This window comes from Ornithodoros turicata, chromosome 6, assembly GCF_037126465.1.
Source record: "Ornithodoros turicata isolate Travis chromosome 6, ASM3712646v1, whole genome shotgun sequence".
In the NCBI taxonomy this organism is placed as follows: Eukaryota; Metazoa; Arthropoda; class Arachnida; order Ixodida; family Argasidae; genus Ornithodoros; species Ornithodoros turicata.
In genome coordinates, this window is record NC_088206.1 from 21,489,765 (window position 1) to 21,504,846 (window position 15,082).

Below are 15,082 nucleotides of genomic sequence, written 5' to 3' on the forward strand. Positions count from 1 at the left end.
ACTAAATCGGACTGGGGGGGATATATTTAATAGAGTGAAAGAAAAAAAAAAGGAAATGTCAGCCAGGCTATTGCCAGCTTGCTATTCCGAAAAAGAAACTGAAAAATAAACAAAAAGAAAGAAAGGAAGGAAAAGAAAAATGAAAGAAGAACAGGCACGCAGTGCAGTGCAGTACAGGCACGAAAGAAAGTTCCAAGAATCGGACTGGCTACCACAGTACACCTTCGTAGAGCAAAACGGAAACAAAAGGGAAAAGGGGAATTGAGGTAAGAAGAAGAGTTCCGTCTGAGAAGGAAAACGAGAAGCCACAGTCAAGCAGAGTCAAACACTGTGTGAGTCACAACATAGTGTCACGGTTGTCGATCACAATCAACGCAGAAATATTTTCTATTCGCGCCTTATTCCCATACACGTCCCCTGGACACTCTCAGACTCGCGTTTTTTAACCGGAGTCAAACCAAAACTGCATTGCACGTTCACACATACAGTATATTTCCAAGTGACGCCTAAAGGGATCTTTATGAAAGAATGGTCCAATGGGATGTGACGTCTCTGTGAGTGTAAAACGATCACTGTACAGTGCAACGTGACATCAGCCTCAACGTGGCTTCCATAATGTGCACAACGTGTACATCGAATTTCCTGTCCAGGGATAATATTTTCTGTTTAACTGAAACATTATCCACAATTTCCGCAACTTCCCGCATAATATTGCGGACGTTGTGAGCTTGCGATGATACCGGATAATGTTGCATGGATGGGCTCCATTTCGATACCACGTACATTTTGAAACGGTTTTGGAGGTCCCGCGGTCCTGGATATGAGAATGTGAAAATCGATGCGCGGTGCCTCACTAACGCGTAAAAAAAATATCGAGTCATCAGTGTGTAGCTTGGTCATTTTGTCACATATTGCGTTTACGTGTAATTTTATTAATTAAGCTAATTCGAAGGAGCTAAATTTTTCAAACGAAAGTGCATGACGTCGTTTCGCGAAAAAAAAAAAAAAAAGGACGGGAGGCGCACGTAAAAACGACAAATACACGATGGTTGTGCAGGTTTAGCTCATGCCTCCAGGGAGTGTGCATGCTCTTTAATGCAGCAATATTATTGTGATTCCATCTCAACTCAGGCAAGGTGGTCCGGACACCATGAGTGATTTTTATCGAAAAAATATATGTTGTAGCCTGACTCAGACTGAGAATGGGACCTCAAGTACTTTTCCTCTAGCCTCCGTAGTTCCCGAGAAATAAATTCCGGAAGAATATGGCAGGTCCGGCGCGCTTTCAGGCGTAGCGATTTTGACGTTCAATATCTGTCCAACGAAGGCGTTCACGGTGGTGTCCGGACCACCTTGCATGAGTTGAGATGGAATCGCCCATTAATTTTACCAAAGAAATCTGTTATTTGCAGATGGACATTTGCTCGGAAGCTCAGTTTATCGTGATATAATTTCAAGAAGCGCCGCCTTTTCCTCCTTTCCACTTCAGATAGCTACAGCAACGTCCAGGCAAGGTCCATGAGGTATCAGCGGGTCCGGTAGGTCGCGGGCACGAAAGGGTTGTCCCTCTGGCGCGTATCGGCCGCATTCTGGCAAAATCTGACGCGATAGAAAGTACGTGCTCCTTTCGGGATTTTTAAAGAATGGGCTGGCTTTAAATAATGACTGCTTTCTCTTCCTCTGTCACATCACATCACATGACACTGCTTCCGAATCTGCAACCACACAATTGCTAGGTTTCGGGTTCGATCCTGCTTGAGGACAACTTGGTGGTAGCGAACACCTCATGTGGGCCACTGGGGTGTCATAATTAGGTATTAATTAGAACTTAGGCAAGTAATAATTGGTGATGATGACATAGGGTGTAATTGGAGTCACGTAAGGTGCGTAAAAATATTTGCAGTGATGGCCACTAACTACTTCTACAGTAGTTTAACTATAACTACTAACTACTTCGTGATGAAGTAGTTTAACTAGTAGTTCAACTACTTTTCAGGGGAGGTAGTTAAAACTACTTCTTTAACTACTGCAATGTATTTTAACTACATCCCTAGCTTAACGTTGTCTATCGACACCAACGCCATTCTATAGTGTTCTTGGACAGCTAAATATGAACCCCAAGCAGTGATAAAAGTGAAGATTTAGTACACATGCACGGCACAATTGCCCTGCACCTGCGTTCTCATCAAACAATCAAGGTACTCAATCATCAATCAAGGTAAAAGTCGGAAGCACAATCGTGCCGTAAAGCTTGCGGCAAAATCGGAAGTAGTTGGCGCCTGCAGTAACCTAACTACTGTAGTTAATTGCTCGAAACAGTAGTTTAACTAGTACTTGCACACTACATTTCTGCAAGTAGTTGATAACTACTTTTTAACTACAATCAGGTAGTTTAACTAGTAGTTTAACTACATGTAGTTAACTATACTGGCCATCACTGCCTATTTGTGTGGGTAGGACTGCGGATAATTTCGACCACATGGGGTTCTTTTAACGTATACGCCTGAAAGCAATGTTTACCTCCCCCACATTGCCGGGATCGAACCCGTGATCTTGTAGTAGTTACATACTCTCTCACAAAGAATGGTCGGTTGAGCATAAATATCGTAGCTTTTTCGTTGAAAATGTCTCCGAGAAAATATCTAATGAAAACGTATCCCCTGTTATATTGTCACGAAGCGAAATGGGCCGGCGAGTCGTCGAATAAACTGCAAAAGCACAAGAGTGATAGCTCTCTGAACACAACTGAGTCCAAAGAATGAATGCTCCAACACGCGCCGGGATGAGCTGTACCGTTTCGTGCCTGCCCTGGGTGTTTCTCGAAGATGATCCGTGGCAATATAATAGGGCAGATTTCCCGTATCGCGATAAAATCCAATAAATAGATCTTTTCTACAGCTCCCGCTTTGTTCCGTATACGATCGTTCATCTTTTGTATAAGATGGCTATTGATTGTTATCTAGCCGGCTCCGTGTCATTTTCACAGCTCGAAGTCATTCCTGAGCTTTTCAGTTGTGCTGTTTCAGAGCGCCACCTTTTGTGGCAGATTTGCCAAATCCGGACCTAAAAAAGGATTCGATCTAACGTGAGAAACATAGTAAATCCGGATTCGAAATTATTTGGTTTGTCGGCACCTATTTCAATTCAAGCTTCGTGTGGATTGGATTTATGTCATCGGTAAAATGGGGGGGGGGGGGGGGGGGACTTGATTTGAACCAGATTCGTGTCCAGATCGCTGTCTGTCACACTGAGAGCATTGTGAGCACTGTGCTCGAAATTTATGGTCTCTCTCTACCTCATCAGTTTGGAGAGCCCGTTCTCGTTGAAACTAGATGAATAATTCTAAAAATATATTCTGAAAATATATTCTAATTTGCCAGCCATCTTCTAAGCCCGAATAGGTGTGCACTAGAGGACTGTGTTTGAGAAAATGTTAAAATGTAACCGCCTGAAATAAAACTTGACTGTCCAGTTGAATTGAGTCTCTTCATAGTACAGGCAAAAAAATGCGAGAAAATAATCTTGCCAAGCTCAGTGTTGCACCCAGTAACGGAATGCCGTTAACTGCTCGTCGCTACAAAAATAGAAACAGTAACACGATGCCGTTACCAACGACAACAGATAAATTAATGAATGCGTTCCCTAATAAAAGTAACGCATGCACTTTTCCGTTCCTGGACATCTTGCTGTCCAATGTACCTAACGACGGTGAGCAACGACGGCGGGCGTGTAAAGGCTGGATTGGATTGGATATTGCGGCACAGCAAAATATACCCCTGGACTGGTATGCCCTCTTAAGGAAAGCAGCGGGCAAAGAGCCATCCGGTACCTGAACATGTCGCTGAAGTACTTTTCCGCTACTGTCCAAGCGAATACTGTCCAAGGCACATCAGTGTGCCGTGGAATGCTGTGCATCTTGCTTTTTCTTTTTTTTTTTTTGATTCCGCATACAATTTACCGTTGCAGAACAGTGTGTTTGCTTGACGCCAACGTGGAAACGAAAGATGGATAAAACAATGGTGTAACACCTAATCATGTTTGGATACTGATCCAATATTGGTCCCGTATAGAGCCCGTATTGCCAATATGCAGCCAATGCGTATTGTGCTGCTTCGGATGGTGATTGTGCATATTCAAAGAACACACATGCTCAAGAACGAGCTACATCCATCTCTGTTTCTGGACGAGCGCGGGACAGCGGCATCATCTTGCGTTCGGATCATGTAGCTATCTAGGAGCGTTTCCAAACGAGGAGCGTTTCCAAACGGTCCATGAGACCCGATTGGGCTCTCGGATTAAATTGGTTTTTCTCTCTCCGGCCCAGGGTGGCATACTGATCAAGTCCCAGCAGGTCACGAAGCCATTCGCCTGAAACGCACTACGAAAGCAATCTGGAGCGATGGCCTCTGTCCCAGGGGACCTTGTCCTTGCTGCCGAGAAGATATCTCAAGGACAGCGTGACATTTCGTGACGTGACTACTGCGACCTTCACCTTCCTTTCCATGGAATAATCCCAAATCCTGACTCGCGTATTCCATGCGAACAATACCGTTTGTTTAATAGCGAGTTTTAGTATAACGTACGCTGTCGCCTTTGCGTACGTAGAGGATAGCTTCGTGGTTCTGCGCAATGCGCAAAGCTCTGCTTGTATCTTGCGCGTGCGCTGAACCACCAACACTATGCACGTACGCAAAGGCGACAGCGTACGTTATACTAAAACTTACTAATGAACGATACGTAAGGAATTCTTCCATGTTCCGGGGGTACACGGGACTCAAAGTATTCTAGGCACAAACGAAAGGCATACACTGAATAAAAATGAAAGGAGAGAAAGAATAACGTACGGGTTCAAGTAGTTTACGCAGACCACATCCCCTTTAAAGGGGGACTCCGCACCTTTAAAGTGAGTGAGAAGGATAGTGATGAACCTCACATTTGTGGTGATAGATTTTGTGAAAAAGGCAAAGTCGAGACACTTTCTTACATACGTTGAAGGGATGGTTTCATTGCTGCTGATGCCGTTGTTGTTTTGCTACCGGTGCGAGAATAATATGACAAAATGAAACGTGTATAATGATTTTGTACCATTTCAATAGCAGAAGTTAGTTCTGATAAACCAGGATCCAAGATGGATTCTAATTTTGAACGAATTAAAGTTTTGTACATCGTTGGTTTCACATTAATTGAGGCTTTAGAGTAGTTCCGACGTATAAGAAACGTTAGCAATGTAGTCGACTCATCTTCCAACGGAGATAATATGCACACTTATAGCATTTAACGGAGCGGGGAGGAGTAGAGTGAGTACGTGAGATGCGCATACTTTGTATTTGTTAGTATTCAGATCCATGAACCATATATTGCATCAATTAGAAATATTTGTAAGATCAAACTGTTATCCGTGGTTTTATAGATTTCCTGAAAGATGACATATAGTCGCCGGCGAAGTGAATCGAGGAAGTTACGCATTTGGGTAAATCGTTAATATATTAGGAAAAGAAGGTGGCCAAGTACAGAGCCCTGAGGTACGCCAGACCAAACGGATGTTAGGTTAGATTTAGTATCACCACCGTGGTATCACCTATAGGGACACAAACTGAGAAAGGTTATCGAGAAAAAATTTATCCAAGCAAGAGACGATGGTCAATTCTGTCAAAAGCTTTAGAGAAATCAAGAAAGATACAATCAGTCTGAGAGCAACGGTCAAGAATGAAATGTAGAGAAAGCGTAAGCGAAAAACAGTTGATTCTCACAGGAGAAGCTAGGCTGTGCAGACATGAAGAATGAGTTAGTATCACGATGATTAGCTAGTTGAGAGAATATTACGTGCTCTAAAATCTTACGTGGGATGCTTGTGAGAGAGATGGGTCGGTAGTTAATAGGGTTAAGCTTGTCAGAGGATTTAAAGTGGGACCACCTTCGCCACCTTCGAGTCTTCAGGCAGGGTATACCACGATGCGACGATTGCTGGAATATACTCAGGAAAACGGAGGAGGGAGTTAATGTTTCTTTAAAGGAGGTTCACATTAATGTTGTCCATACCGCCTTCGCATGACCACTTTAATTAGTTAATTACTTTAGCTACCCCAAAGGAACCAATTCTTGTAGGCAACACCGCTAAGCCATAGGACTGGCTACCTTACTGGGTCCCGTTCTTCAGCTGACCCAGTGGGCAGTCACCACTGCGCTCCTCCGCTTTCTCCACGCTTCGAACCTTGTCAACGCCTCGTGATTGTGTGACCGTGTGTGTGATTTTTCAGTTTTAGTTTTGTGTTCTTCCTTTTGCTTTTCCTTTTTGTTCTCTTCTTTTTCTTTTTTTCCCTTCTTTTCCTTTCTTCTTTTTCCGTTCCTTTTCTTTTCTTCCCCTTTCCCTTTTTTTTGGAATAGCAAGCCGACCTCCGTCTGTCTGACCTTCCTTTTCTTTTTTTTTTCTCTTAATACCCCCCCCCCCCCCCGCCTCCTTATAGGATGGCTGGAGTAACGGCAGAGGTAACGGATCACAAATTAGACACGAATACGTCGTTAACATTTTTCACGTCTCGCACATCTTTCATTTCTGTCGAGGTTAAATTATTTGAGCTTTTAGCTGATGGACGTCGTCCAGTGTGATTCTATTATTCTTTGAAATGAAACATGTAAACCTGAGGGTAGGGAGTTGTAGTTGTCGTATGGTGTGGGGGCCGTCGTGTACTCGGCGTTTGTTACTTTCCAGCGTGTGAACCCCTCTTAGATCCTCAGTTGGTAAGCCCGCCGCATAGAAAAGGTGAACAGAAAGGTAGTAAGCGACCTAACTGAAAAGATCAATAGTTTGCAAAATACGCAATATATTCGGTATAAGTCGAGAAAAAAATCGGCAATCCAACTGAGAGCGGGAGGAAAACAGAACCGAAACCGCGACCAAGCGTATCCAGAGCCCAGGAAGGACACGGCCTTCGACATCGATGCTTATCCCTGCCGCAAAGTGGTTTATCTGACGAACAGAACAACACCAATCAGCTCAATCGCTTCCAAACACCTGGTCCTCCCACGTTATTCTTCCCGCGCTTGAGACGTGATTGTCCAGTCGTTTGCGCAGCAATATCTGGTGATGATACCTCAAAATAATTGTGCTCGTTTCAAGAAGAGGGTGGCTTTAAATAATGACTCGCTAGTTCTGCTATATGTGACATTTCCCCGAAAACCTCTAATTAAAAAGTTAATGAACGAATTGTATGTAGTCGTCGCATATACTCTTCTCGATGCTCGCCTGGGTCTATAAAATGGCCACCCGCAAGATCGGCATTTATGCTGCTCTTTTTGTGAAGTGATAGTAATCGGACTGTTCGTCGGGGAAATGGAAGCACGCGCACCTCTCAATGGCTGGTCGAGTGCGCTAAACACTGCCTTTCAACAACTTACCAAGGGGCTAAAGGGAAGTCGTCGCAAGGCCAGCGAAGCGTAGTAGATAACGCACTCGACCGGCAATCGAGATTCGCGCCACGACTGCCGTGTTTGTGTGTTTCAGCCTTGGAACAGTTGCATTCCAAATCATGTTGAAGGGAAAGTTCGCTCATTGAAGTAAATACTTTTTACTGAAGTAAATACAGGAGCTTTTCAGGAGCCAAACAACTCATGAGAGCAAGCAGTGGACACGCACCCACAGGGGAGGAGAGAACTTCCTCATCAGTTATGTTTGGTGAAGGTTCCACTTACGGAATTTTTCTTAGACACGGAAAGAATCGTGGCACAATGGTGACATCTCTGCACAGCTTTCCCGTTTTATTTGTACATGTTATTACGTTTGAACACAGTACATTAGAATACATATTCATTATGAACGGCATTTCAACATTAAGATGCATAATCACACGACCGACAAAGAAAAAAGACTAGCACCTTGTCCCACGAAGATCAATGAATACCTAGCACACAGATTAGACAAATGCATGGTACGATCATCTGCATGACTGTGGTCCTACAACAAAAGTTTGACAGTACAGGATGTAATTCGCTGCGCCGGACTCTCTACCAGAACGTATTGGTGGCCGAGCTGGGTGGGGTCACCTGAGAAATTTCGGGGGGGGGGGGGGGGGGTAGGAAATCCCTGGTCCTGCGGCACTGGCAATTTCGTAAAGCAGGCTTCACCTCATGCAGAGAAGCATCAGGTGAAGCCCACATTCGGAAGGTGTCGTTGATATGCGGCGAATAGTCGAATACTTCGGAAAACCGAATATTTTTAGGTAGTATTCGATTTGCGAATCGCATACTTCGAGTAATTGATATTGGGTTCGAATTCAGGAACTCGAATATTCGCACACCCCTAAAATAGATAAATAAATAAAGGTCGATTTCAGTCTTCGTCACCACAGTTGCCGGCAGACCTCCAACGTTCGGTGAAGAGCGGAGACGCTATTGCTAGGAGACGCCAACTCTCGATTACGTCATCTACTCCTGGAGAATCAATGAAGCTTTGCGGCTTATTTCGAAAATTCGAGGAAGCGCGTAATATTCACTGACTGCATTTATATTTCACGCACATAGTCTTCGAGCGAGAGGACTAATGACAATACAAAGATCAATTAATAGCGTCAGCTTAGTCTGGTATGTCATCCGCCGCTTTCGAAATATGGTATACACCCCATTGGTCCAATATTTGGCCAATATGTTGTGCTGCTTGGGATTATTGCCGAGAGGTGATGCAAGCGCTCTGCTCTATGATAAGGCAGCGCTCGACTGTTGCCAATTGATGCCTATCTCAAAACTTCTTGTCACATCTACCGGCCTAACAACAGATAAGACAGAGAAGCTCCTTGCAGACGCAGTGCATGGCGAGACGCACGACTACCCATGAGCTACCTATTTCAAGCTGTTTCCAGTGAACATCTACGAAAGACAACAATACCCTTCAGCTGACTGCTGCTATGCACTATCGATATGTTCCAAATTACGGTGAGTTAAACTCCCTCTGTTACTTGCCGTGTTTGCGGTCACAGCCAGATAACGCGCTCCCGATATCGCCGGCTTATATTCAGCCGTCGAGTCGCCAGTTGGCGACGTGAACGAAAAAGTATGAAAGCGTACCCCAAGCAGCACAATGTACTGAAAGTCGAGTGCAGTAGGGGTGGACGGGTAGGTGGAAGGCCTTGAACAGACACCTGAAACTAAATAACATTCGTAAGACACATACTGTCCAGTCCTATTGCACTCGACTTTCGGTACATTGTGCTGCTTGGGACGTTGAAAGAAATAATAAGATGGCATAGACGCAAGGCAAGCTGATGTGCCATCATTTTGCTGGTTTGAGCTCTCATCCGTGCCGTGTTTGCTGCCCAAGCTCAGAGACTGTGCAGTCTTCATGGAATCAGGGGCGGATCCAGGATTTTTCTGAGAGGGGGGTTCAGCCTTGACCATCATGGTAGATACGCCATCTAGGTCAACTAAACACTATGTGAAGACAGAAACTGAGGTCACCCATCTAGATCCGCCCCTGTATGGAATAAAGGATAGGGTTAGCACGGTAGTGTTATTATACCGTCACCGCAAGCCCGGTAGGCTAAGTATACCGAATTCAATTTCTCCATATTTTTTAAAGATTTACTTATCACCTTATACTGCACCCGACAGATAAGATTCTGATGTCGGGTTTCACCAGCGCTGGTTAACGTTGAACCGAGATCAAGCTAGGGTTGGTAAACTTGAAGGTAACACTCGATTCTTTTTTTTCTTTATGTTGGTTGGAGTTAGGTTTTCCCACTAGGGGTGGTGGTAGAAGTGATGGAGTGGTGGTCAGGTGCAGCCGCAAGTCCGTCGCGGAGTCGCAAGAAGACAGGCCAGGCCCAGGCGTGGAGACTGTACACGATCTTTATTTCATAACGCTCACAATCCAAAGACCCTCTCAACCAGTATGGCGGTTCCCTATATACATCTTCATCTTACCCACTCTCCCACGGGACACCCAGTCACGTGCAAGGCAAATTCCACGAACTGTCAATTCGTGACACACTCCAGGACGCTTCACAGTACAATACAAATGTATACATATACGTGTGGATGGGCCGGCACACGTGTTGCACGTTTGCCCACGTATGCCACGAGAGTCGTAAATAACGAAAGACGACACGGCTCTCAGGGAACACTGTCCCGTACTCACCACTGTCGTTATTACGAGTCAACCAGTGCCTCGTCTCATTTTCGTGTGAAACCAACGAGGGCTGCGTCTGCGGAGGATTCCCGGAATCCATCGTCGATAACAGACACAGGGGTGTGCCGAGGGGACCAGCCTCGCAAGCCAGTGGCATTACCCTGCCGGTTTCTTTGACCGCTGCAGCTGCAGCCTACCCGGCAGGGTGTCAGAAACTAACACCTCCCCCCAAAAAATGTGTTGCACTGGCCTCTGGAAAGTGCAACACACAAGACCAAACGTTTCTGCAAATGATACACTTTGCACTTGTAAATTATGCACTGGACAAGTTATACACAATAGTATCAATGCTGTACAAATCTTCCATTAGCCACATATCAGCACTTTTCTTTTTTTTTTTTGCATAGTCTATTACACACAGGAGAGGCCCTTCATACGACACTCACCAGGAACCCACCATGTCTTTATGTAGCCGAACTGGCACGACTAAAATTCTAACCGCGATAAGCGTGCGTTGCCAAACTCATGCCTTAGTCGTGGGTCAGGTGACGCCAGTTCCGAGATGCTGGCCGCCTTCTTCTGTCAGTGCTAGCAGCCCATTGTATTGGTGGCCCTTATCTAACTTCGCTCCCGGAGTGAAGCGTATGACGCCGTACCGTCCTTTTGCGGTCATGCCTTTCGACATTACGTGATCTTGTGTGGTCAATAAACACATCTTGGCATTCCGACATTAATTGGTCGGGCTCTCCGTTCTGCTCCTCATTAAGTTGTTGTGCAGAATCTTCCACTATCTTAGGGTGGTCTTGCAGGCTTGGAATTGGAGTGATAGGTATCTTCCCGAATTCGGCGTCTTCATCGAAGACAACGCAGGCTGTTTCAATGCGGGCCGGATGACTCCAAAGCTCGTTCTCGTGTGCACAAGATGCCTTCAGTTGCTTATCATCTATGTTTTCTGCCGCGCATTTACTTGACTCCTCACCTCTCATTTCGGGATTGAGATCGACATCGCTGCTCACTACATCAGTCCATGCAGTTCGGCTTTGATCTACCTCTCCATCTTCCTTATATACATCTGAGATGTCCTCGCATTCTAGCTCTGCAATCACTGGTTGTCTCACGTCTTCTAGTGCCCTCGCTGCTGTATCGAGCTTTCGGTGTTCAATTTTTAGAGCTTCATGATCGTAAGGCGCCAGTAGCACGTCTATTCCTTCGGCTAACTCATCAGTTACGGCACATTGAGTCAGTACCTGCTGTCTCCAGCCATCCCTTGTTTCTATCTCTAGCGGGACTTTCATCAGCTGTGCACGGATAGTATGTCCAAAGGCACTTCTCAGCCTTATTTCGCCACTTTCTCTTTCATCTTTGGGACACGAAACAATGCTCCTCCTTAGCACTGTTATATCTGCTCCTGAGTCAAGACGGGCCGCCACAAGATTGTTTCCTACTCTAACGCGCACTAAGTCTGCGTTCACTCCTTTCCCTCTTTCTATCACCGGACTCATCGCAGCTCCTTGCAATACTGCGACTCTAGCAATTAGCTTAGATTCTTCCATTTCACGATTTCGTGATTCATCAGATTTCTTCTCTGTTTCACTTGTAGATGTCTGAGGGCAATTCCTCGCATAGTGACCTTCTTCTCTGCATCGGAAACAATGGACAACACGACCTGACATTTCGCGTGTCGGCGTCGGTGCCCTGCTGTCAGCATTGTTTTTCCCTGGAACAATTTTTTCCCTTACTTCAGGTGGCCGCTTTTGACTTGTCGGTGCCACCGTCCTACGCTGCTTCGCTCCTCTTTTAGTTTCTTCGAAGTTTTCAGCCATTTCGACGACTTTAGTGGGTCTGTGCCATGTTCCCGTTTCTGCGAGCGTTACGTACGAGCGCGTTTCATCCGGCATCACGTACGTAAGTCTGTCGACCAAAATTAGGTCTCTCAAGTCGTCCAGTGTCTTTACATTACGACTCGCTGTGTAATGGTCAAAGAGAGCTGACAATCTCGTCAGAAACTGGCCCCACGACTCCGAGTCACCTTTTCTCGCTTGATAGAAGTGCCTGTTGTATTCGGCCGGCGTTAGACGCAGTTCAGCTAGCACTTTCTCTTTAACTTGGGGGTACAAAAGAATCATCCCATTGCCGTGCCGCGCAATCACTGCCCTCATTTTTTCATTAAGGTACGCCAACAGTACCGTGCCTTGTATATCTTCCGGCACACCAAAGTTTTTGAACACTGTTTCGACGCTAACGAACCACTCGGGCACTAGAGCCTCTGATTCGGGCATCGTTGTCAAAACCCCACGTAGATCTCTGGCATATTCGCCCACTCTACTCCTATGTTCCGTGCTAGGCCTATAGCCACTGCCACCTCCCGCCTGAATCTGCGCGAGCTTTATCCTTTCAATCTCTAGCTGAAGTCGTAGCTTCTCGATTTCTCTGTCGCTACTTCCTCCGGAGCTATCCTCATTCGTTGCATGCTCGACATTTTGAGCATCGCCAACAATGTCGCCCTCATCTGTATCTGAGTTTCCTTTCTTTGCGCCTAGCCTCGTCACTACCGACATGGTGAATTTCTAATAAGGATATCGCAAAGAGCCTACCTCAGACACAGTTTCCCCCGTTGACTCCACAGTCCAACGTTGATCCTTTTCCACTTCAAGGATGGACACTATAATTGTCCCTTGGTTTCTCGTTAGTAAATCAGGGTCATCCTCTTCGGCGTGTGCTCCGTCGCGTCGTTCCACAGACGATGGTGGACCTCTCCTTCCGATACCGTCCAGCGCTGCTATGTTGCTCCACCTCTGCTTCAGGGACTCCACGATGAGCTCAGACACCTCCAACCCTTTTGCGCCTATAAACCTGCGAAGTCTCTCCTTCCGATGCCACTTCGCCGTGATATTCGATGGTGGACCTCTCCCGAAGATGCCGTCCCACCTGCTAGCTATCGCCGAAGATATTTCTCCTCCAGTCGCTCCTATGTGATGACTGTTTCTGGACCTTGGCGCCTCTCGGTCCTGGCCGACTTCTGCTGTCCTTGCTGATGACGCTGCACCTATCCTGTCGACTGCGCCAGTTAGGTTTTCCCACTAGGGGTGGTGGTAGAAGTGATGGAGTGGTGGTCAGGTGCAGCCGCAAGTCCGTCGCGGAGTCGCAAGAAGACAGGCCAGGCCCAGGCGTGGAGACTGTACACGATCTTTATTTCATAACGCTCACAATCCAAAGACCCTCTCAACCGGTATGGCGGTTCCCTATATACATCTTCATCTTACCCACTCTCCCACGGGACACCCAGTCACGTGCAAGGCAAATTCCACGAACTGTCAATTCGTGACACACTCCAGGACGCTTCACAGTACAATACAAATGTATACATATACGTGTGGATGGGCCGGCACACGTGTTGCACGTTTGCCCACGTATGCCACGAGAGTCGTAAATAACGAAAGACGACACGGCTCTCAGGGAACACTGTCCCGTACTCACCACTGTCGTTATTACGAGTCAACCAGTGCCTCGTCTCATTTTCGTGTGAAACCAACGAGGGCTGCGTCTGCGGAAGATTCCCGGAATCCATCGTCGATAACAGACACAGGGGTGGCCGAGGGGACCAGCCACGCAAGCCAGTGGCATTACCCTGTCGGTTTCTTTGACCGCTGCAGCTGCAGCCTACCCGGCAGGGTGTCAGAAACTAACAGTTGGTGACGTGATGAACGTTTCAGTGACAATAACTGCCTTCAGTGAAGCAGAATTAAGAGTTAAATTCAAGTTAAGGGACCGTTAATTGATCTCTGTTCAAATGCTAATCGGCGTTGGTGAAACCGGGCCTGGGTCATGCACGCTGTTATTGGTTGCCGGTGAAAACTCGCTGTTTTTGGCAGCAACTTTAGAAACGCTCACGCGCTTGTGAGGTAGTTAAGGAGTAATTCAAACTTGTAATTAACCGCCTCAACTTATCAACAATTAACCGCCTTAACTAACGACCTCGTTAAGGGACAGCGACACCTTTCCGTCTCCATGGAATTTCCCGTACATTTTTTAAAAATTGGTAGCGCCGCTAGAAACAATCCAATGTGCGTGGGGTGTCTTGGCTAGTTAATTTCCAGACTAGATTTTTAGATTTGGGGCCTTAGAAACTTTTCTACGGCGCTCAGACGATAACAAAAAATCGCATTTCGCCTTTCATTCTTTTTTTTTTTTTTGATAACTCACACAATAACGATGCTTATCAAACGAGAACTGTAATATACTTAACAAAAATATTTCGTGCACGTTACTTCTACATAATGCTTTCGCGGCTTTTGGTTTCAAGCTACATACAAGGGGACACACGGATTTATATATGTATAAAAAAACTCCCCGACTGCCGGGGAAGTTCTCGCAGATCTTTAGAGCCCATCTACCGTTTTACTGGCCCTTGAATATCGTCGGCGTTTGGGCACATGTGGTCACGCGCGTGCGTGGAAACCCGGGAGCGTAAATCAAATGGCGATATATCCGTGCGTCATTCGGCCACTTAATTAGTATACCCTGCTGTACACTGAAGAAAAAAAAGATGGGGTGAATGAGGTCAGCTGTCCAAAACAAATTTGCGCCTTAGCGCAGCGCATATTTTTTCTGCGTCTTTGAGAGCGAGGGAATTTCGCGGTTTTTCCCCCAAAACAGAGTGTTTCTTTTTATCATTTACAGTTTTTTTTATAAAGCAGCTACGAGAGGAGCACATATGTCGTTTTTGCAGTTCAGTTATACGACCAGGCAGACATCCTCTGGAAGAGAGTAAGAGATTACTGTTTACCTAAAATTCCTTAATTGAGATTTCAGGCAAACGCGACATTGCAGAATGCGAGACAATAGACTGAGTTTGAGGAGGACTAAAAGAAAACCACAACTACACAAACTCAGAACCAGCAAAAAAAAAAAAAAAAAGTGTATCTTTCACAACCCAGACACATCAAGTTGAGAGGATTTTAGCTC

The 15,082-nt window shown here is 45.8% G+C and overlaps 1 protein-coding gene across 1 annotated transcript in view; it reads left to right on the top strand.

Annotated features, from left to right (window-relative positions):
- Window positions 1–15,082, top strand: part of LOC135396407 (beta-1,3-galactosyltransferase 5-like) — a 74,640-nt gene that overhangs the window by 54,194 nt on the left and 5,364 nt on the right. The window contains exon 2 of the mRNA XM_064627366.1: window positions 8,793–8,925. Coding sequence (XP_064483436.1) covers window positions 8,898–8,925 — 28 coding nt within the window. The 5' untranslated portion in view covers window positions 8,793–8,897. The remainder of the gene's footprint in view (window positions 1–8,792; window positions 8,926–15,082) is intronic.